The following is a 23,097-nucleotide window of genomic DNA, read 5'->3' as shown; positions in this document are numbered from 1 at the left end:
TGTGTGAAACATCTATGTGCATCTTGATAAAAATGTTTCATTTTATATATCAACGCCATTTTAGTTCTTAATGATGATTAAATTATACTTGTATAGACTGTCGACAATTTCTAGTAAAGTATGTGTGTCGAAGGGGACATACAAGAACATTTATTTATTATTTATGTCATGTACTGCAGGTGTGCGCATGGCGCCTCAGGTGTGCGCATGGTGCCTCAGGTGTGCGCATAGTACCTCATGTGTGCGCATGGTGCCTCAGGTGTGCGCATGGTACATCAGGTGTGCGCATGGTACCTCAGGTATGCGTATGGTGCCTCAGGTGTGCGCATGGTGCCTCAGGTGTGCGTCTTATTCTAGCAACGTTTGTAAAGCGGCTGTAATGCGTTCCGTAACGTTGTAGCACAAATTCGAAGATGTTTTAGCTTATAGAAATGCAGCTAGCAATAAATCTTCATCATCATATATTATCAAAAAGCAAAGACTTGTATTCAAGTGCAGCCTTTTATTTGTAAATATTTTATAAAGTAAAATCATACACAAGTGACATCTTTCAAGAAATATTAATATTAAACCATTTTTGTTCAAACCATTCAAATGGAATGTATCCGTTCAATAAATTTTCACATGCTTTTGGCAAATGTTTGAAAATTTGATTCTGTAAATAACAGTGCTGATTTCTTATATTTTATTCCCTATATACAATATTGAGTGTGATATTTGTCGAACATATTTTAGTGAAATACATGCCACTATCAAAGGTTCACGGAACAGAGGACTATTAACATAATATATAATACAGAATGAGTTTTTTTTCTACAGTACAATGCGTTCTAAACACATGAAACCAGCTTATGACTCAAGATATGAAAAGGCGCACAAATGAAGCACCATGCGCACACCTGCAGCACCAGACAAGTAAGTAAATAAATAAATAAATAAATGTCAAAAAGTTTGCCTTTTGACACTGATACTATACCCGAAGCAGTTGGACCTCATAACAATTCTAATAATTTTTATCAAATTTGATGGCTTATATATATATAATAAAACATTTTTGTCAACTTGTACGTAGTTTTCCGCCACACAAGTTTTTACTCTCTCGAAATACATTCTATTGAGCTAAAGAAATAAATACCCGTACTACAGCAATTACCATATCGAACTACGATTTTGGTTTTGAAAACTGATTTAGGTCATTTAAAATAAAATTTTGCAAAAGAAAGTTATGGTTTGAATAACACTGTGATCTATCCATCTAAAACGCGTGACCTATTAATCTTTAATCAAGTATATATCTGTCATACTTGTTTAGTTATGGTATGAAAAATTACAAAGGGCAGTAACTCAAAAATTTTGCAAAAAAAAAAATGAGTTATGAATCTTAGGCATAGCCTTTCTTCTAAATCCTTTGTAACGATGTTCCGAATTGAAATAGTTTCAATTTTATACTTATACGTATGAATAATTCTTTTTTTATTGATATGTAACAACATATAAGTTTTTAGTTTTCAAAACTGAAATAGTTTAAGTTTTATGCTCATTTTAATGCCGAGATGGACAATTTCGTGACGCACGCCGGACAGTCAGAAAGGCGGAATGACGGACGAACGAGCAGACGGAAGGAAAACGGCAAAATTTATCCCTCCGTCTTCAATGAGGGATAAAAATATAAATGAACCGCGTCATGACAAAACCAACATAGTGGGTTTGCGACCAGCATGGTTCCAGACCAGCCTGCGCATCCGCGCAGACCAACAACTAGAGAAACTGATAGCGAACAGCATGTATTCTGATCAGACAAGCTGGTCACAAACCCATTATGTTGGTTTTGTCATGACATGGCTCAAATGTTGTGAAAACTAGGTTTTCGAATTTTTAATTCATTTGACACAATCATTGCAGATGCCAAACCTTACGACATGTATAGGTAGCTCTTGAGCATTCATTCCCCTTTAAAAATTTAATTCATTGATTCATTTGTAACATGAGACCACGTTGGTAATGTTGATTCTAATGTTTACGTCCAATTTATCAATTCTAAAATCAACAAGTTAATTTCAATATGATCGTCGTTAAGTTTCATTTTGATATTGATTCATGAAAAATGAGTATACACAAGATTAAAGCCAATTATATACGGTGGATGGTGAGTGCCGTATCGTATCTTCCCTTCGCGGGACGCCGTACGAAAACACGAACATAAGACAAAGTTACCACCTCTTTGTCGTACTTGTGTTTCGCGGAGCGCCAGGCAAAAACACAAAAAACACCACAAAGTGTTCACTTTATTTTCGTGCTTTCGCCTTTCGTTCCGCGGGGTCCCGAATTAAATCACAATAACAAGAAAATATGATATCTTTGTCTTATTTTCGCGACTTTGGGTTTAACTCCGGGAATACGACAAAGTTGTACCTTGTTGTACTTTCGCTCCACAGGGCGCCACTTTGTCGTATTCTCGTGTTGTCCCCTGGCGCCACGCGGAGCGAAAATATGACATGGCATAAATCAGCCACCATAGTTATAGGTAGTGAAAGTATTTGCGAAAGTTGACCATCCTTAAATAAAAGTGTATTTTAATCTCGAATAAACATTCTTTACAGATAAATTTGTTCTATACCGGATACGTAATAAATTATGCAAATATATAGACGCTGTTAAAGAGGACACTTTCCTTAAAACTGTTAAAATCAAAGTTAAAATTGTTATCATTTTATTGCTTGGATCTTAAGTCACGTTGACCAGGTAAAGTTAATATCATTGCAACCGTACAGCTTTACTAGGGGTGAAAAATACCTCTGGTAACAATCCATGTACCATGTTATTCAAAAGCAGGCACACGGATAAAACAACCAACTTCCGTTATATAGCTAGATAGCATCACAAAATTCGGAGGCCTCACCATATGAATTCGATCCCATTTCGGTGAGGACTGAGTAATAATGTAAAGTCAGCCAGCGAACTGGCTACGAAAACCTTTGAAATTATTGACTATCACCCCAACTATTCCGCCGCTAAGTCTTATCATATAAGACATTGGGACATGAGTTTATACACATACTTTTGTCTGTTTTGGTCCCGTAACAAGTTCTTATCTGAATTTTTTTTGCTTAAATATTCCAAGGTCACACGTACACCTAGCTTATGACATGTCTATCATATCTACAGACTTGACGTCAAACTTATGGGCCCCCTTTGAAGGAGTTCTAACAAATCTAGGTAACGATCTCATACTTAAGTATTCTGCGTTTTTATCGTCGAAACAATATGATGATTCTTCTTTTAGAGATGTAAGGATTTATACCCGTGATTTGCTTAATGCATGTTACAGATTCGCCAAGCTATTAATCTGGAATACACTCCCTTAGCAGCTAATTGAATACTATGGTGGCTGATTTGTGCCATGTCGTATTTTCGTTCAACGGGGCGCCAGGGGAAAACACGATAATACAACAAAGTAACCACGTGCGCGAGGCGAAAATACGCGATAATTCGAAAAAGTCACCACTTTGTCGTATTATCGTGTTCACGCATTGCGTCCAACGGAGCGAAATTACGATATGACACAAATCAGCCACCATAGAATACACTATCTTAACTTCAAAAGAAAGTGTACGGTAGAAAAAAAATCGATCGATACGCAGTTTTTCTTTTAGTTAAATTAAAGTTTTTAAAATTTATAAAACTGCACGTTTTAAATGTCGCTTGTTGCTTTTATGTAATCTATATTTGCACGGCTTCTGTAAATTTATGAAGACATTTCATTTTTCCCCAAATAAAGAAAGTTTCTTGTACATCAAGGTTCTTGATAGGTTATATGGCCGTATATAAACGGGTGTTTGCAATATATTCCTCGCATGGCGGCTCGGATTATATATACAAATAAACGTTTATATAGAGCCATATAGCCTGTCAACATCTTTATAACTAATAATAAAAAAACTAGATTAAGCTGACAGCTAATGGTAGAAATTTTGATTGCATTTTGCAAATATCAAGCGTATATTCAATTTCGGACTCGTTTCATGTTGTTGTTTTACATGGTTTCTAATAGAAACGCATTTTCTTCAAATTCACTACATAATTATATGACCATAAGAAAAATAAGAATACCACGATTGTACAATTTTGTAAGATGATTTGAGCCGCGTCATGACAAAACCAACGTAATGCGTTTGCGACCAGCATGGATCCAGACAAGCCTGCGCATCCGCGCAGTCTGATCAGGATCCATGCTGTTCGCTATCAGTTTCTCTACTTGTTATAGGGTTTGTAAGCGAACAGCATGGATCATGATCAGACTGCGCGGATTCGCAGGCTGGTCTGGATCCAAGCAAACCCACTATGTTGGTTTTGTCGTGACGCGGCTCATTTGCCTTTTACAATTTTATACCAGAATAAATTGACCGAACTTTCTTGACCTTTATTTTTTGCAAATATATTGGGTCATACTCGAGATGAAACAATCTTTTCCCCTAATTATCAGACATAAATTCAAAATGTGCCACCAATTGTCTGAGATCAACTGTCGTGGATTCCGCTGCGCCCGATGATCGAACTAGTGAGCCCTGGTTCCGAGATTATAAATAAATACTGAGATTTCAGGTATTTGATTGCTCAGAAATTGACACAGAAAATACACTGACCAATGAAAATTAAGAGATTTGAGATGAAACTCAGAAGAAAATGTTTTATAAGATCAGACTCGATGCACTCCATACTGAGCTAAGTGGAAGGATTACCGAGTAAGTAAAATTGACAAAAAAGCAATGATCTAAGCGAATTTATCTTCTCAAAAATATGTACAAATATAAAAGAATATATACATGGATATCAGTATATATTGCAAAATTCTATTCCAAATCTTTCTCAGTTTTAATTACGACACCATAAAAGTTACACGGTGTGGGCCATGTTCAAAAATATTTTAGGCTTAAAACATTTTTTCGTGCCTATTTGTTCGTGTATATTTAAGAAAATCGTGTGGTTAGTGACAATGTGAAAACTGCATGAATAACAGTAAAATATTATTTGCCTTGCTTGCATAAGTTTATATATAGCCTATAATTCATAGAATACTACAGTTGTTGGTGTAATAAAGAACATATTTATATTTCTATGGTAAACAATGTAAGAAATGACTTACAATTTCAAATGAGTGAACTTCCATCTTGTCCGTGCCGTTTTTCTTTCGGATGCTTGATCACCATTTCCTGGAAAAGATACAAGAAACGCGGATTTTCTCAAGCACCTCTCTTTACACTTAAGTCTTACAGGAAGAAAAAAAATATGGCTAGAGATTCAAGGGTCAAATATACTTTTTTTAATAAAAGATACCATTGAGTATTCTTGTCAAAAGCATGGATAAATTATCATTTCATATTGAGCCATAAGTGTTGCACTTCTTTTCTTTATCATTGACGTTCCACTTAAAAATTCAAATAAAAAAACACAGAAGAGTTTCAACGAAAAAGGGAAATAAAAAAAATGAACAATAGCCATATAAACAAAAGGATCTAAAAATGGCGGAGAAAGAGAAGAGATTCAACAAAAAACGTAACTTGAGACAATTCGTAAATTCGTAATACCACATACATTACGTTCAACTTGGTGTAATTGAACATACATGTACACCAAAGATTAACATTTTTGACATAAGTGCAAATTGGCCAGGACATTTCTTGTTAACATTTTTTGATAGGTTAATTAATTAATATTGCAGTATGCACATCTTTGATGATATAGCTGATGTAATGCGCATATTTCCATCGTGATTTTGTATATTCACCATGTTCGTCTTAATATTTTGGCAACGACACCAGAAACATTTTTGATATGATAAATTATTACCCTTGTATATCTTTAACAGGATAAGAGATTCAACGCGCACACCTTGATAAGTAAGAAGCAAAATCCTCCTACATATTACAAACATGATAACATAATCTCATCTTTGTTATGATAACAAAATCACCAAAAATATTTTGATATGATAACAAATTCACCAACGCATTCAATATGATAACAGAATCACAGCACATATCTTTAAGATCACATTATCAACACTTCTTTTACATGATAACAGAATCTTCATACACATTTTCGGTATGATAACAGAATAATCATACACATCTTTGATATGATAACAGAATCATCATACCCACCTTTGATATGATAACAGAATCATCATTAACATCTTTTATATGATAACAGACTAATCATGCACTTCTTTGATATGATAACATAATCATCATTAACATCTTTTATATGATAACATAATCATCATGCACATCTTTGATATGATAACAGAATCATCATGCACACCTTCGATATGATAACAGAATTATCATGCACAACTTACGATAGGATAACAATAAAATTATTGAATACACATGTACAGATTTCAAGGGATATTCAAGAAGTCGCTAATTAAAAATGCTATTGTAGAGCTCTGAAATCGATGAAGGAAAAACAAAAAAACGCTAGAAGATACAAGTCACGTCATGCATTTCTCATATTATTAAGATATCTCTTCAATAGGTCGTACTCTGCGTGAAGCCAACACCGGTTAAGGTAAATCGCCAGTATATATACCCGTCTAAACAACGTTATCGGCAATATAAAAGCGCGAGATTCGACGTGCAGATTTAAAAAATCAAAAGGGACAAGTCATAGTTAAATTAAACAAACAAACATTGCATTCTTGCCTTTTGATAACAATTTAGACATCCCAGGGGTTATTTATATTTATTTGTATAACATATCGGCAAATAAAGCGGTCACGCTATAGTTTACATGATGTATATATATGTACCTTGCATCAGAAGTTTGTATTTAAACTAAAATGATTTCTTTTGTATAACGTGCCATTTTCGCTTTAAATTTTACAAGCATTAATAGTCATTTTATGAAGAAATATAATTATACATCTATAGAAAAATATGCGATCGCTGCTTAAAATGCATTCTCATTGTGGTAAAAAACGAGGTCAAGGTAAGAAAATGATACCGTGACACATATCTTGCGAGATGCATAATTTCAATGACTTATGTAGAAAATCTAAGATTATTTCGTCTGTCCAAACAGAATGCAATCTAGTTATCGTGCTCACGAGATCTTGATGTGATGGCATACAAGTACTACAGATAAATGCACCTGGCCCCCACACAACCCCCCATACCATCCCTAACGGTAATGAAGGTGTACGAGCAATACAAATATATATATTGGACCTTTTTAATTTGTCTAGATCGTATTTTTTAAGTTGTCAACACGGGCTATTCTTTCCCCCTTCCCATGGTCTATTTACTTAACTTTATTAAAAACATTTGAAGGAGATGTGCATGTTTTATCCAAGCGACACGTTTAGTTTATTAGTAAAATATAAACGGTGATGAAATATAATCGCTAATATTACTATGGTCTTACTTAATATGTTGGAAAAGTTCCAAGTTCTCAGGAAACAGATTTTTTGGAGGGACGGACAGACAGACGGACAGCTACAACGGACGGAGGGCCGGTTGTGTTATATCAGGGCTATAACGTTGGATTATAATTACTAGTATCTTAGCTTTGAGTTCATAGACATTGTTAGAATAGATATATGTCAAGTAGTGAGATTGCACCGTTATTGATAACGGTCACGTGATTTTTTTTTAATTTAAACGTTATTTACACACTTGGGATATTTCAAACGGCGCACGTTTTATCTTTATTACATGTATTAGCTAACATAGATAAAAAAGTGCAATAAATTTAAAGTTAAAAGAGGACAAATTCTCATTTTATTGCGACAATATATAAAACTCTATTGCATTTCTAACTACATCGACCTTGAACATTAGTAACGCATATACGAAGAAAGAGATTGTTGCTTGTAAATCCGCAGAATATAAGTATATTTAGATGGAAAAAATAGAAAAGTTGAAGAAGAAAAAATATTCAGTTGTTAAAGCCTAGACTACTTTAAAGGCTCACACCCTCAGTCGTAAAAAAAGCCCACTAAAACTTCACAGAAATATGCCAAGATGCTTACTGGTATACATGATAATAATCATTGATATGCAGACAGGTTTTTTGAGCTCCTTAAAGGCCCATAAAGCCTTCAAATTGCTATGATCTGGGAATTTTTTTGTTTGTTTCTTTTCTTCCCTTCCAAAAGTACTATTATAATAATTTGCTGTTTGTATGGATGTCCCCTAATGCCATTTTTTCATAATTATTTTTCAATGTCTATAACAAAATGTTTAAATTAGTATTTAGTCCATGGTAAATATTAAAAGAACAATAACAACAAACAAACATTACTACGTGATATATTTTACCTTCATTATTTGTTTACTGTACTTGTTTAGTTTAACAAACGATCTATTTTGAAAACTAAGATTAGAATAAAAACATTGAAACGACAGTGTTTATTTAAAGACAATACATATGTTAAATGTGTAAATTTAAACAGAGGCCGTTCATCTTTGTCAAGTGGTTATCATGTCCTTTCTTTAGCTTTTACCCTTCGTAATAATTTCTTGGATAATTTTTTCGAATGGATCATGGATGAAAGTTTTAAGTTGCATGGCCATCCTAATATGTAGAGCTTGCTTAGACTGTACGCATTGTACGCGATTCAATAGCTTTATCTTTTAGACAATGTTCTGGTTCAAGGAATTTTCAGGGATATTGAGTAAAATAATTAACCCCACCCCCGCCCCCACCCCTGGTTTGTGGTTCTCAGTGCGCATGAATTGCATAATTGCTAAAAAAAAAACAGTATAATGTACCAATATTATAAATGTAGTAGATGTTTATAAACATTTGAGCCATGCCATGACAAAACCAACATAATGGGTTTGTGACCAGCATGGATCCAGACCGCGCAGTCTGATCAGGATCCATTTTGTTCGCTTACATACTCTATAACAAGTAGAGAAACTGATAGCGAACAGCATGGATCCTGATCTGGATCCATGCTGGTCGCAAACCCATTATGCTGGTTTTGTCATGACACGGCTCATTTGTACATCTCGGAAATGAGTAGCTCTTTATCTTAGTAATAACATATATTCATTTACATTAAAACTTTTTTGATCAGACTAAAATACTTGTATACAACGTAAAATTGTTTTGTGTATTTCATATTGTTTGGAAACTTTTTTTTAAATTTTTGTCATTTTACCCACCATGCATACATACATTATCAAACTTGCTTAATTTATTGCATGTAAATACAAGTAAAATAGTATATGAATGACTAATTATGTGATGTAGATTTTCAATGCTAAGTTTCGTGTGTCTGTCTAATCTTCCGGTTTCTCATATCTTTTCACGATTCTGTTCAGGCTTTTCTTCTTTTGTTTTCTTTCTTCCAAAAAATACGGTCATGAATCTTATAGTTCGCATTTCAAAGAACAACTTTTTTGGTTTCATATTCCAAAAATAAATCGTTTTTTCTACACCTGGATACTGGACTACATTGGTATTTCAAAATTAATTTTAAAAAAGACATTGTAAAATAGGATAATAGAGTGCCGTTTCATTATGTCACTATATTAAATATAAATGCAAATTCATTGAAAAATTTTAAAATGATTTGACAGGGCACGAATTAATTAATCAATTTCAAGGAGGACAAGAAAAAGTCACATGTATAGACACAAATTGCATGCCAGAACTTGAAATTAAATTGATAAAAAAAACGTATACGTAAACATTCCTGTTAAGATTTGTAAATATCTTTTTCATAATGGTGGGAAAATCATATAGCAATATACTGCGAAATATTGCGATATTTACATACATATTTCAGTATATTGTGAGCTATTTAAAATGTTTAAAAATCAAGGGTTAGAACTTTAAGTTTATTGTTTAATATTATGTCACAATAAATTATATATGTGGGATCCTTATGTATTTTTTAAAAGGTGTTAAAAGTGGCTTTGTTTAAACAATTTTACGGAACTTCCATTTGAAGTCAAGTCAATTAAAGATGAATACATTTCTATTTATTTATATGTATTTATTAAAAGTCTTTAATATAAATATATTGCGATATGGCCAGATAAAATATTGCGATATCCAATATATTGCAATATATTGCACAACCTTACTTTTGCATTAACACATCAAAAACTTTCTTAAAATACAATTTGTTATTTTCGTCTCCATCAACGATTGAAAATCGACTGAAAATCATTAAAAATATGAAAATGACAGTCATATTATCAATATACTTCTAGAAAATGTAGCAAAAAGGGAGAAAAATATATTTTATATTTTCTATGAAGTGTATTAGAAATAATATCAACGTAATATAATATTTATGCATTATTGCGCGCGCAAAAAAATGTTGAAGCACATTCAAGCGGCAATCGAACGAGATTTTATGAGATTTTTACGTATTTCAATAGAAACATCAACATTAATGTTTGGAATACGCAGTTTTATAATGCAGCTTTATTATTTTAACATGTGAATACATTATATAAGATCTTTTATTTATTATTTATTTTAGTTGTGTTTTATGTCGTACAAACACAGTATAGATCATGTGGCTACTTTCCAGCTTTATTGGTGGAGGAACACCTCACCGTTGCGTTTCATCGAAATTCCAATGTTAAGACCAAAACTGAGAAATGTTTCGTATGAAAAAAATGATAATGTCCTAATTTACTTATAATTCTAATATTTTAAGACTCATCAATATTTAAATAACAATGCAGATGAACATTTACACATTGCATATTGAAACCCTTGCCATTGAATTTTGTCATTTTCCTCAAGAGAATTGATTTGAACGATGAAAATATTTGAGCCGTGTAACGACAAAACCAACATAGTGGGTTTACGAACAGCTTTGATCCAGACCAGCCTGCGCATCAGGATCCATGCTGTTCGCTATCAGTTTCTCTTCTTGTAACAGAGTTGGTAAGCGAACAGCATGGATCCTGATCAGACTGCGCGGATGCGCAGGCTGGTCTGGATCCATGCTGGTCGCAAAACCACTATGTTTGTTTTGTCGTGATGCGGCTCATATAGATTGTCATAAGATCTAGCCAACTTCGGATACAGTTAGGACTTTCTATGAAACGAAGCTCATGTGCCCTTCCGTGCATTATTTCAGGCTCGAGCGGATAGCTTTCTCTTACGAGAGAATCCAAAGTCTCTGCCGGGATTCGAACCCACAGTGGTATGGGGCAAGTGGTTTGAAGTCAACGACATAAACCACTCGGCCATGGAAGTCAGATATTTTCATCCTGTGTGATTGAATCTGAATGGAAAGACTAATTAAGGTATGACTAAACTATTGAGAACTATAAGCACCTGAATAATTGGCAACATAGTTAAATGGTTTGCCTATATGGCGATCGTGCATTAAAAATGGAAATTGTTATATATAAGCGACGTATGACTTTTTTACCACTTAAACCTTTTCATCAGCTCAAAAGAATGTTCTTAAAGATAATAACATGCTTGTAACGCTGAAAATAGCATACAGCTTCATAAAAATGGTTCCTCCTGACATATAAGTCATTTTTTCCTCTTATATTTGATCAAATTATAGTTATATTGACCACTGACAACTTTAAGTCAGAGAATTTGTTCATTAATTTCACCCAATGCTGCAGTTGTGAAGAAAAATAAAAATTATGAATAAATCGATCGATCGAAATATACATAAACACATACAAAAGTATCACATATATCAACTTGCATATATATACAAACACTGAAAAATACAACAAAAATAATTATAAGACTAATTAATTAGTATGTTTTATGTTACACTAGGATTGTCCATTAAGCTAAAAGCTTATTTCCAATGGAGTCTTTTTACTGTAAAATAATCACACTAGCTTACATAATAATAAAAGATTTAAATGATAATGATAAATAATAAACAAGTACAGAAACTGATAGCGAACAGCGGATGCGCAGCTGGTCTGTATCTATGCTGGTCGCAAACCCACTATGTTGGTTTTGTCATGACGCGGCTCAAATGGATTTTAAAGAAGTAAAAAGAAATGACAAATTTTGCAAAATTTTTTTACAATCAATACACATTTTCGATATAATAAGACAAGTACATTGTACACAAACAAACTGAAATAAATTCCGTATAAACTAAAACATCATACATTATCAAATACAACATTAACATGTTACAAAACCTTATCATAAGTTACACATCAATTTAATAATAGATAAACATATTATTCACTTTGTTTTTCAATTTCATTATTTAAGAAAAGTTTAACTTTCGTTTTAAATGTTTGGATATTGTCGATTGACCTATTGTCCGGTAAAGAATTCCAGTCTTTTGTGGCATTGTAGAAAAATGTGTTTGTAACATGAGAATAATTTTTAGGCAAACCAAAATTAAAATTGCCAGGACTTAAATTGGAAACCCTACATACCTTAAACAATTCCCTTAAATAAGAAGGGTTTTTTGTTATAATACACTTTATGAATGTAATTAAGTCTTATCTGTCTAACTCTATCAAATAAAGCTTGATTAATTTTTTGACACGAATAATTTGTATGAAACTGTCTGTAATCATTACACAAGTATAAATCTATCACATAAAGAGGTACAATGACATTTATATAAGCATGAAACATTTTTATCAATATGCACGCTGCTCTCAAAGAAACGGGTCGTAGAGTTTTGCAATTTGCTCTCTCAAAATATATTCAAATGGGTTGGGAAAATAAATATACAAGTGAAAATAGTAAAACGGTTGTACAACGGATTTTCAGCATCAGAGAATCATACACCACATATACAGGTGTCCACAACAAAGTGACATTCATAGACCATCATTCATAGATCAGTTTTGCAGATAAGTAACACTGTTGCCTTGAAACAACTTTGACGTTCATAATATATAAAATCGACAAGTAGAAAAGACATTCTTTATTTAGAAGCGTCTAGTTATATTAAGAATATATACGCTTATGTAATTCCTTAAACGATATCCTTGTCATAATTTGAAAAACGAGGCTGATCTTTCTTTTTTTAATCATCGTATTTGATAATGAAATGAAATGGATGGTGATAATTGAATAGGATGAAACACATTTATGCTGCATTCGTGCTGCTTTAAGTATGTGGATGTTCTCTTGTATGTGCATGACTGTTGATCGAACATAGAATGGTTATGGTTGCTGCCTAATTGTGGCACTTTCGAAGTCCTTAAACGTTTTGGTCATGCGGGACAAATCCCCGATATTTCGGGTTCATCTACAAATAGGTCTAGTTTCGTATATTTTGACAATGTTTTGGTTATTTACTTTAATGTAAATTTAAAAGTTTTAATGCTGATTTGGAATGTATTTGTTTACTTGACAATGTTACTTCAATTTAAAATACTTTTTGAACCCTTTACCTGATGGAACTGGTTCCGGAAGTGATTAACTTAATTGGTTCCGGAAGTGATTAACTTAATTGGTTCCGGAAGTGATTACCTTAATTGGTTCCGGAAGTGATTAACTTAACTAGGTTCCGGAAGTGATTAACTTAACTGGTTCCGGAAGTGATTAACCTTACTTGTTCCGGAAGTGATTAACTTAACTGGTTCTGGAAGTGATTAACTTAGCCACCAGTATAGAGCCAGACCAGCCTGCACGTGTGTCTGGTCTGACCAGGCTCTTTACTGTTGGTAGTTTGTATTTTGATCATGAAATTCCAGAAAAGCCAGAGGATATAGGTGAATATAAAATTTTGACTTTTCATTCATAGTTAACATTATTTTCCCATACTGTTTCTTTGCGTAATCATTAACTGTCGTACATTATCTCTATGTTTAATAATTATTTACTTCAACTACATATTATTATCTTTTCTTTAGTCATGAATTGTTATACATGTAAACATTTAAAGTCTCATAAAAATGTTGTTTGATTTACCATATCTATTAAATCTTAGAGGAAATAAAGCAATATAAAGAAATATATTAAAGGCACATTATGAAAAACATATCTATTAAATTCTTTAGAAATGTCGAACATGTGTAAAATAATGTTTTAGTAATGGATTTAGAGTTCATTAGATGTTTAAACAACTGAAGAAAGTTGCGGTGAATGTGAAATAATGTGTCATAGGGGTAGCAAAATGTCAACAAAGTAGTATTTGACTTCCATACAAAGTACTAATTCAGTACTGATAATACCAATTGCCAACAAAGAACAATGAAGCAAAGTAAATGCATTGGTATTACAAGCTGGTATAATTTTGGAAATTGTAACAAGATACCAAAAGTAGAATGTTTTTGAGAAATAAAAAGCATAGCATTTCTGAGGCAATATGGGCCTTAAAATAATCTTTTAACGGAGTATTTCAAATTAAAAGCAGGGCAAATTCAGTTCAAATTTAAACGATTAAGAGTGAATGTTCACATAAAATCGGAATGATTTTGCATGCATGCTGCTTTAATGCTTACTAATTACATAATCTATACAACACTAAATTAAAATATGATACGGAAAGCTATTGCATGCCTAAGTACGCTAATTTTCTACTAAATTAGTTCTATTTTTTATTTTTATGTATTTGTATTATTCTATTTCAATCCAGTTGTAAATCTTAAATTTGACACGCGCGCTTTTTTATACATAATTATAATAAAAAAACGTCCCCGTTTGGCGCGTCGAACTGAAAACTTCATTAAAAGCCCGTTTAGCGTTTTGATTAGCTAGCAAAATCAATATCTATTATTCAATTCTTTGAATTCTCAATAAAAAGAATTAAAAGAGGGCACCGCGACCGAAGCATTCAATTTAGATTTATCTCGTTCAATAGCTACTACTGAACTTAAATAACTAAGGTTTTCCTGTTGTCATTCAAAAGAAACAACTTGTTATTGTATCATGTGGCATGCAAAAATTCTGTACAGTTACATGTATATAGATCATATCTATATATCTTTTTTGGGTGGTTTAACCGGTTTCGCGCCAAACTGTAAATGTCGGATGTCGATTTTTTTTTTCAGGGAAAAAAATATGCGACCATCATCGCATTATTCTATCAATAAGCTGGCATCCGAGTGGAACCAGCGACGTTTCGTGAGCTAGCTGGAAAGCTTCTTCACCTGCAAAAACTCCTTGGCAGAAATGGGATCCACAACGGTGAATTTCGAAGGGGCAAGCGGGTTGAAGTCACCGATCTTAGCCACTCGGCCACGGACGCCATTTTTTTTTAAATTAAAAATTTTTCTAAATTGATTTTAGAAGTTTATTAAACATAAAAAAGAACCAGTGATTAGGAGAACATTCAAACTATTTAAACTCTTCTCGATACATATGATAACAACAAAACATTTTTTTTCTAAAACTTCTTTAAAATATATAGACCTTTCTCAAAAAGAAAAAAAAGGTCAAGAACTTAGGTCCCGATATTAACATATAGACTACTGAAGTGTACAAAGAAAATGTTTGTTAAGTTATATCTGACGCTAAAAAATGCAAAAGAAATTATTTTTTAATTAAAATCGAAGCTTAAACGTGTCTTTTGAATGGTTAATATCATCGATTTAATTTTCTTGAGTGTCGCCTTTGGCAATTGGATACTTATTATATATTGTTAGAATTCTATTTGTTGTCAAGAAATATGATTCTCTTTTGTAAGACGACAGTGTTTTGTATTGATGACTGCACAAACAGGTTTACGCCGTTTTATTTATTTATATACTTTAAAGGCCTATTATGCCTCAGGAATGCTTTTACTTTTATTTTTAAAAAAAACACTTCTTTATTTTTGTGTACTTTTAAAGTTTTAAAACAGTTGTTTTCACTGGCCAGTTACCTGAAAAATAAAAACCTGTTTCTTCTGTTGCTTTGTGGCATTTAGTACAGTTATATAGTTAGTACAGTTGAATTAGTACTTTGTATGGAAGTCAAAATTCTATTTGTTTACATTTTGCTACTTTTATGACAATAATGGCAATTAGTTTCATAATTAAAGCTACCTCCCATCCTCGGGTACCATACATCTAAAACGCTCTTAACCCATTATTTATACGGTATAAGTTTACCCTTGGTAAAGAAGTAAGTATTTAATCGTTTCTGAGGCATAATGTGCTTTTAACTCATACCAAACCTAAATACGTTAAATAGACTTGGCCATCTTTCAAATTGGTCGAAACCATTCATTATTGTAGAGAATTTTTCAAAGTTTTTACTGACTGAATAGCAACAAGTGCAGACCATTTTCTGGCGACATGTATACGCGTACATGTGTCGGCTGATCTTGGTCTGCACTGGTGGCATGGGTAGAATAAGTTGCAGCACGCAGGTCAAGGGTTACATGCATGTTTTTGCCTACTAAAATCTGATACTAGTAGCTTAAAGGCACATGATGCCCCAGATATCCGTATTTTTTATAGTTCTTAAGAGTTACTGAACATTTGTCTATAATGAAATTAGAGCATGTAGATATTTAAAAACTGACGAAAAAGGCGAATTGCGCTGAACGTGCAGTAATGTGTCATACAGATAGAAAAATGTAAACAAAGTAGTATTTTGACTTCCTCAAAAATACTAATTCATTATAATTATACCATAAACAAGCAGTGCAAAAGAGGAAAAAGGGTAGTTCATCTATGTGACAAATGAGTAATTTTTGGAAACTATAAAAAGATACCAAACGCATAAGTGTTTTTGAGAAATAAAAATAAATGCATTTCTGAGGCACAATGGGCCTTTAAAACGGCTTCATACATGGCAAACCTTATCATTAACCAATCCAGACTTGATTCACTATTGAACCTAATCATAATATGCTCACGTGACAGGACTTGTAAAAATAGTTCGCTTCCAATTCAAGTGATCTTGGATATCGTTATCCTTATTTGTTTATTCTCATTAAACATTTGAAAAAATTATGAGTCATTGCAAAGTATAATGTAGAGAGTTGTTTGTCAGGCATTTATTGGCTGACAAACTGTCTGACAAACTATTTATCTATTTATTTTTAATGAATTCTACTATTTGTCATTCATTCATTCATTCATTCATTCATTCATTCATTCATTCATTCATTCATTCATTCATTCATTCATTCATTCATTCATTTAATCAGTTTGTCATTCAGTTTGTTATTCATTTAGTTTGTTTGTTTGTTTGTATATTTAATAAATTTCATTATTTTTTTCTATTAATTGAATAATAAAACAATTTTAATACAATTAATTAATTGATTCATCATTCGTTCGTTCGTTCATTCCTTCGTTCGTTCGTTCGTTCGTTCGTTCATTCATTCATTCATTCATTTTGTTTGTTTATTTATTTATTCAAATATTAATAATATATTTATTTATCTCCTTTTTTTGCTGTCATTTAAAATTGAAATAATAATCGATTTGAATTATTAAAGGGAAATTAACTTTCCTTAAAACTTCTTTAACTCGTACAAATACTTCAAAAATAAAATCATGTCATAACCGGAAAGGATTTTCCTGTTTGAAATAATCAAAATTAACAATTATACCGGAAGAAATGATACTTCCCACTACAATAATGATAATTGATTTGATTAGAAAGACAATGGAAAACCGAAAGTTCGTCCAACCTTATGATTTGTGTGTTATTATACATGTATATTGGACCATAACAGTTGCGGAGCATCCCGTGTTTCGAATCCCTTTCAAGCCATATCATTTAATTTAAATCGTGGCATTTCTATATGAGACTTAAGAGGTTTTTACATGTGTAAAAGCGCTCGATATATTCATTAATGCACAAGGCACCTAGCTAACAGACGAATTAAAAGTGAATTTGGGTTGCTAGTAAAAATGATTAAAATCAGCCACCATAGATAACAGAATGTACGAAGACTGCCTTTGAAGTACGCGGAATTGTTTTATGTTATTAATGTTTACATGCATATAGGTACATTATTTTGATCATAAAAAATTAGTATCTTGTAGATTATGAAAATGTTTAATAAACACGGTTAAAAAAAATAAAATACTATGAAAAACAAATATGTCATGATGATATTTGCAAACAGTAGCCATACATGTAGTCATAATCATTATCATGATAATGACAATAACATAATTATTAAAATGTTGATGATGTTGATCGTGATGATGATGATGATGATAATGATAATAATAATAAAACAACAACAATAAAAATAATAATAATAATAATAATAATAATGATAATAATAATAATAATTATAATAATAATAATGATAATGATAATAATAATTATAATAATAATAAAAATGATAATGATAATACTATTTATAATAATGATAATGATAATAATAATTATAATAAGGATGATGATGATGATGATGATGATGATGATAATAATGATAGGATGATGATGATGATGATGATGATAATGATAGGATGATGATGATGATGATGATGATGATAATAATGATAGGATGATGATGATGATGATGATGATAATAATGATAGGATGATGATGATGATAATAATGATAGGATGATGATGATGATGATAATAATGATAGGATGATGATGATGATAATAATGATAGGATGATGATGATGATGATAATAATGATAGGATGATGATGATGATAATAATGATAGGATGATGATGATGATGATGATGATGATGATGATGATACAGACACGCTTACATTGTATATCAAATGTTTATCTATGTGCAGCAACATTATTTGATATAGCTCTAATTAATATTTGCAATCAATTTATTATCATCACAAGTGCTACTTTATAATATGCTCTCTGTTTTTATCTGTTTGCTGACGTTGTCAACTGATAACAATGATAACAATGCTGGCAATTATACATGCATGTCCCCAGTTTCTGCACCAACTCTTAAATAAGTTGCATAGAGGTCTTTTTTTACTACAATAAAAAATCTTCTATTTATGCAGCGTGTTCTCAGTATGAGTAAACAAATTGTCACGTGTCGTTAGTATGAGTAAACAAATTGTAACAACAAAAAAAAACTTAAACAATGCAATGCTAAAAATATCTTAAATGGACTTCAATCTGGACAAAACTATTCGTCATTTGAAAGGGGAAAAACGTACTGACTGAATTATGAACAGTGCAGAGCATGTTTAGGATGTATTTATCACTGATTTTGGTCTGCATTCGTGGTATGGGTATATCTAGATGCAGCTAGCAGACCAAGGATTAAAATTGTTAATTTACATAATGTATAGATATTCACAAATAAAGTGCTGCACTATTTCTTATTTGATTTTATTCAGTTTAGACTATACAGTTACTTTAAATCGTAACTGTTTTTCTTTTTCTCGGCTGCTTTACTGTCTTTTAGTCTCAGTGTCGACTATTTTTAAAAATGATATTTAGGTTTTAACATACTATGAAAAGTGCAAACAAAATTATCAAAATTCCTTACAATCCAGCGATTTCACCTAAACCATTGGCCTGCTCGTATGTGATCATGGGTCGCACTGTTAGCTGTTCAGTTAGTACTTATTTATTTAAAAAAAAATCCCTATTAAACTATTATAAATGGTTTTGACCAGACTAAAATATGGGCCAGTCCATTTAAGATATTTAGCGTGTTAAGGAATAAAATGTGTCGAGACATGCGAAAGTTTTCCTAATTTCTTAATTTCTTTCTTGATAACATAGCAATATGTAAAGAAATCTGTACAGTAGAGCGTTTCATTGCTAACAAACTAAGTTTACAGAATTGTTTTCCGTTATACTGACGTCATTTAATGACAGAATTGTTCTCCCTTGTATACTGTCATTAATTTAAAAGCAATGTTTTTGTTGTTGTTTGTTTGTTTTTTTTGTTGTTTTTTTTGCTGTTGTTTTTTGTGTTTTTTATTGATATAAGAAGTAGTGAATATTGCATATAACATTTACCTTGTGTGCATTTATAAAGAAGGTTTTGCATTAATCTTTTTGCATAATAGTCATATAGTCATAAGCAATATAAGCAATAGTAAAATAAATCATTGCAATTAATTTTCATTAAAACCATGTTTATTGTAATTATAAGCAATAGTTAAAATGATTGTCTTTGATTATATTTTGGACGTTAAATTCATGTTTCATAAGCATTTAGTAAAACGATACACTAGTTATTTTTGCAGCTAGATTTTATACTAATAAGAAAATGTCTGCAATTATTTTACCGACTTCATACATTTACCATGTTTCAGCATGTGATGTTTTACAATATATATATATATACATATATACAAACAAAAGGTTGAGTGAATTGAAATGGTAAAAATAATGTATAAAATAAAAAAAAGAATCAAATATTAAATTAAACTGCTCTTTTAAATGTCTTATCAGAACAGAACAGAATTTTATTTACAGACTTATACATATGTGCATCGTCTTGTTAACAAAAGATTTGATTAAACATAGTCATAGTCTTATCAATATTATTGGATGGATTTTTAAATATATTCAAACATGTATAGTCTTTCATAATTTATCATATACGAGCATTATGTTATTAAAGTAGATTGGTCTACAATTTGCACTTTTTGTCTTTTTCCATCAGTATTTCAACTATTGATAAAATTTTATATCTTAAAATAATATTGCTTGAAAAAGAAATGTTGATAAAGTTTTAAGTGAATAAGTATAAACATTTATATGATGAGTAATATTAGTTTATTCTAGCACACATTATTATCTGCTGACTGTATATGTATATGTAATATCTGACCATGTATGTCACAGTTGCCATCAACTTACATATATAATTCTTTTGTGGTTTGTTGTTAGTTTATGTGTTTATTTATCTCTCATCCATGTATATTAACATAGTACAAAACATTTCATAAATGTAGCAATAAAAAGCATGGCCAGTCTTTCACAGATTTATAGGAGACTATCGTTATGCAACTTAAATATACTAGTAAAAGGGCTATCACTGTTACTGAGTATATTGCTATCTTATTCATATCTACAAAACCCTTATCCACATTCACAATTAAAGATGTATGCAAAATATAAATAGTAAGTTAAACATGTATGCAACATATAAACAATAATTAAAACATGTATGCAACATAAACAAAATAATAAAAACATGTACAATAATTAAAACATGTATGCAACATATACAAAATAATTAAAACATGTATGCAACATACACATAGTACTTATAACATGTATGCAAAATATACACAGTAAATTGTTATGTCTGATACAAAACACTACCAATAATCAATCAATCAATCGATCAATCAATCAATCAATCAATCAAAATATAAATTATTTATTGTTTCACAAAACTTCCCTTATAGACCAATTCACTTTGAAACAAAACATTCAAATACCTATCAAATTTTCTTTAAAAAAAATATAAATACATGTAAATAAAATAAAATAAAAAGAGTTCGATAGTTCGATAATATTAGTATTGAACAGTTGTAGCATCTATACTTAATTAAATTGTAATCAAGAAGAAGGTAAATCTATTAAGATGTGTATGTGTCAGCAGAAAATCTAATTTGCAAGTTGCAGTCCTGTCATTTATAACTGCGGAAAACCAAACAAAGTTTTAAAATAATTGACGTTTCGAATATCTGTTTATGTTTATATTCTTAAATGGCAGTATATACGACATATAAGAGTATTTGAGCCATGTCACGACAAAACCAACATAATGGGTTTGCGACCAGCATGGATCCAGACCAGCCTGCGCATCCGCGCAGTCTGATCAGGATCCATGCTGTTTGCTATCAGTTTTTCTACTTGTTATAGAGTTTGTAAGCGAACAGCATGGATCCTGATCAGACTGCGCGGATGCGCAGGCTGGTCTGGATCCATGCTGGTCGCAAAGCCATTATGTTGGTGTTGTCGTGACGCGGCTCATTTGTTGATTTTTTCTTCTTTTACATTTTGAGTTGCCTTCATGCATGTTTCCATAAAAAAAGAATGTTCCATGGCTTTATTTCGAAAGTTTAACGTAATGCTTTTTTATATGATTGCAAATCTAGGGTAAATATGTATATATCTGATTATTTACTGTTAACAGTTAAACCGGGGTACAGAATATATACATGTATATCAAATTTGCCATAATATCTTATGCAACAAGCACTTTGGCAATGTACAAACATGCATATATTGAGAATAGTGAGAACACTTGCACGTGTTTTAGAAATAATATGCATGCATGCACGAGCTAGGAAAATCATAATTGACGATTAACCGAAAGGTCATAGGTCATATTAAGATAAATGACGAATCAGAATAATTTCAGAGACAATACAAATCGTATGCACAGTCTGTTAATCAAAAGCACAAATGTGCAATATAAAGAAAACACTGCGCGAAAAAGCATATCTCGTCGTCTGCTGCCATGACATATATAGCAATATCTAAATATAAACAATTGTTATCTGAAAACATGCAGTAATGCATTTTAAGTAATTTATGTGTAACACTTTATCACAAAAAAGAACCGTACTCACACTGTGCTATACAACTCGTCCGTAGTTAAACATAATCCAAATTCAACCTGATTTTGTAATTATACATGTTTAATGCGATTGTTAAATCTAGTGTCACAGGAAACAGTACTTGTACTTAGCAAAAATGATTTTATCATGATAATAATCCAGCTCAAAATAAATGTAACAATATCTTCTTTATCATTTTAAAAACTGTCACGTGACCAACTTGAGGTATGCTTCAGGGAAACGACCAAATCTTCCTGATTGGGAATTGGGGAGGATTGTCGTGTACTTTCGTAATTCAAGGCCACCCGTAAAACAGTCAACTGTTTAAAATTGTTGACATGAAATGCGTGTTTGACATTTTTTTTTTCTTTCTTTTTTTTCTTTTGACTACCAAGTTAGTATGTTTGCACCGTCGGTTTGAATAGATTTATCATATCGACGATCATATTACGTGATAACAATACTTTTAGTATCACGTGACCGACGATATAACACTGATATGGTCTGTGTAGTGTACGTAATCTAGTGCAAGCGTCTGATCGAGACCGATTGATTTCTTTATAAGTTTGTTATGGTATTCGATTAATAAGTTAAACTAAAGTAATCCCTAATTAAGTTAATTAATACCTCCCGGTAATTATCGTACATTTATAACACGCTTCACAAACAGATAACACGAGACATATCACAC

General features: G+C 31.7%; 1 protein-coding gene across 1 annotated transcript in view; it reads right to left on the bottom strand.

Moving 5' to 3' along the window:
- Window positions 1-22,626, bottom strand: part of LOC132728979 (uncharacterized) — a 72,155-nt gene extending 49,529 nt beyond the window's left edge. The window contains exons 1-2 of the mRNA XM_060714711.1: window positions 22,419-22,626; window positions 5,144-5,210 (exon numbers count right to left, since the gene is read on the bottom strand). Of these exons, the coding sequence (XP_060570694.1) occupies window positions 5,144-5,167 (24 nt within the window). The 5' untranslated portion in view covers window positions 5,168-5,210; window positions 22,419-22,626. The remainder of the gene's footprint in view (window positions 1-5,143; window positions 5,211-22,418) is intronic.
- Window positions 22,627-23,097: the final 471 nt, after the last annotated feature.

This window comes from Ruditapes philippinarum, unplaced genomic scaffold (assembly GCF_026571515.1).
Source record: "Ruditapes philippinarum isolate M1 unplaced genomic scaffold, ASM2657151v2 ctg1971_1_1_1_1, whole genome shotgun sequence".
NCBI classification, from domain to species: Eukaryota; Metazoa; Mollusca; class Bivalvia; order Venerida; family Veneridae; genus Ruditapes; species Ruditapes philippinarum.
The sequence above is the reverse complement of the archived record's forward strand: the minus strand, read 5'-3'. Positions and strand labels throughout refer to the sequence as shown.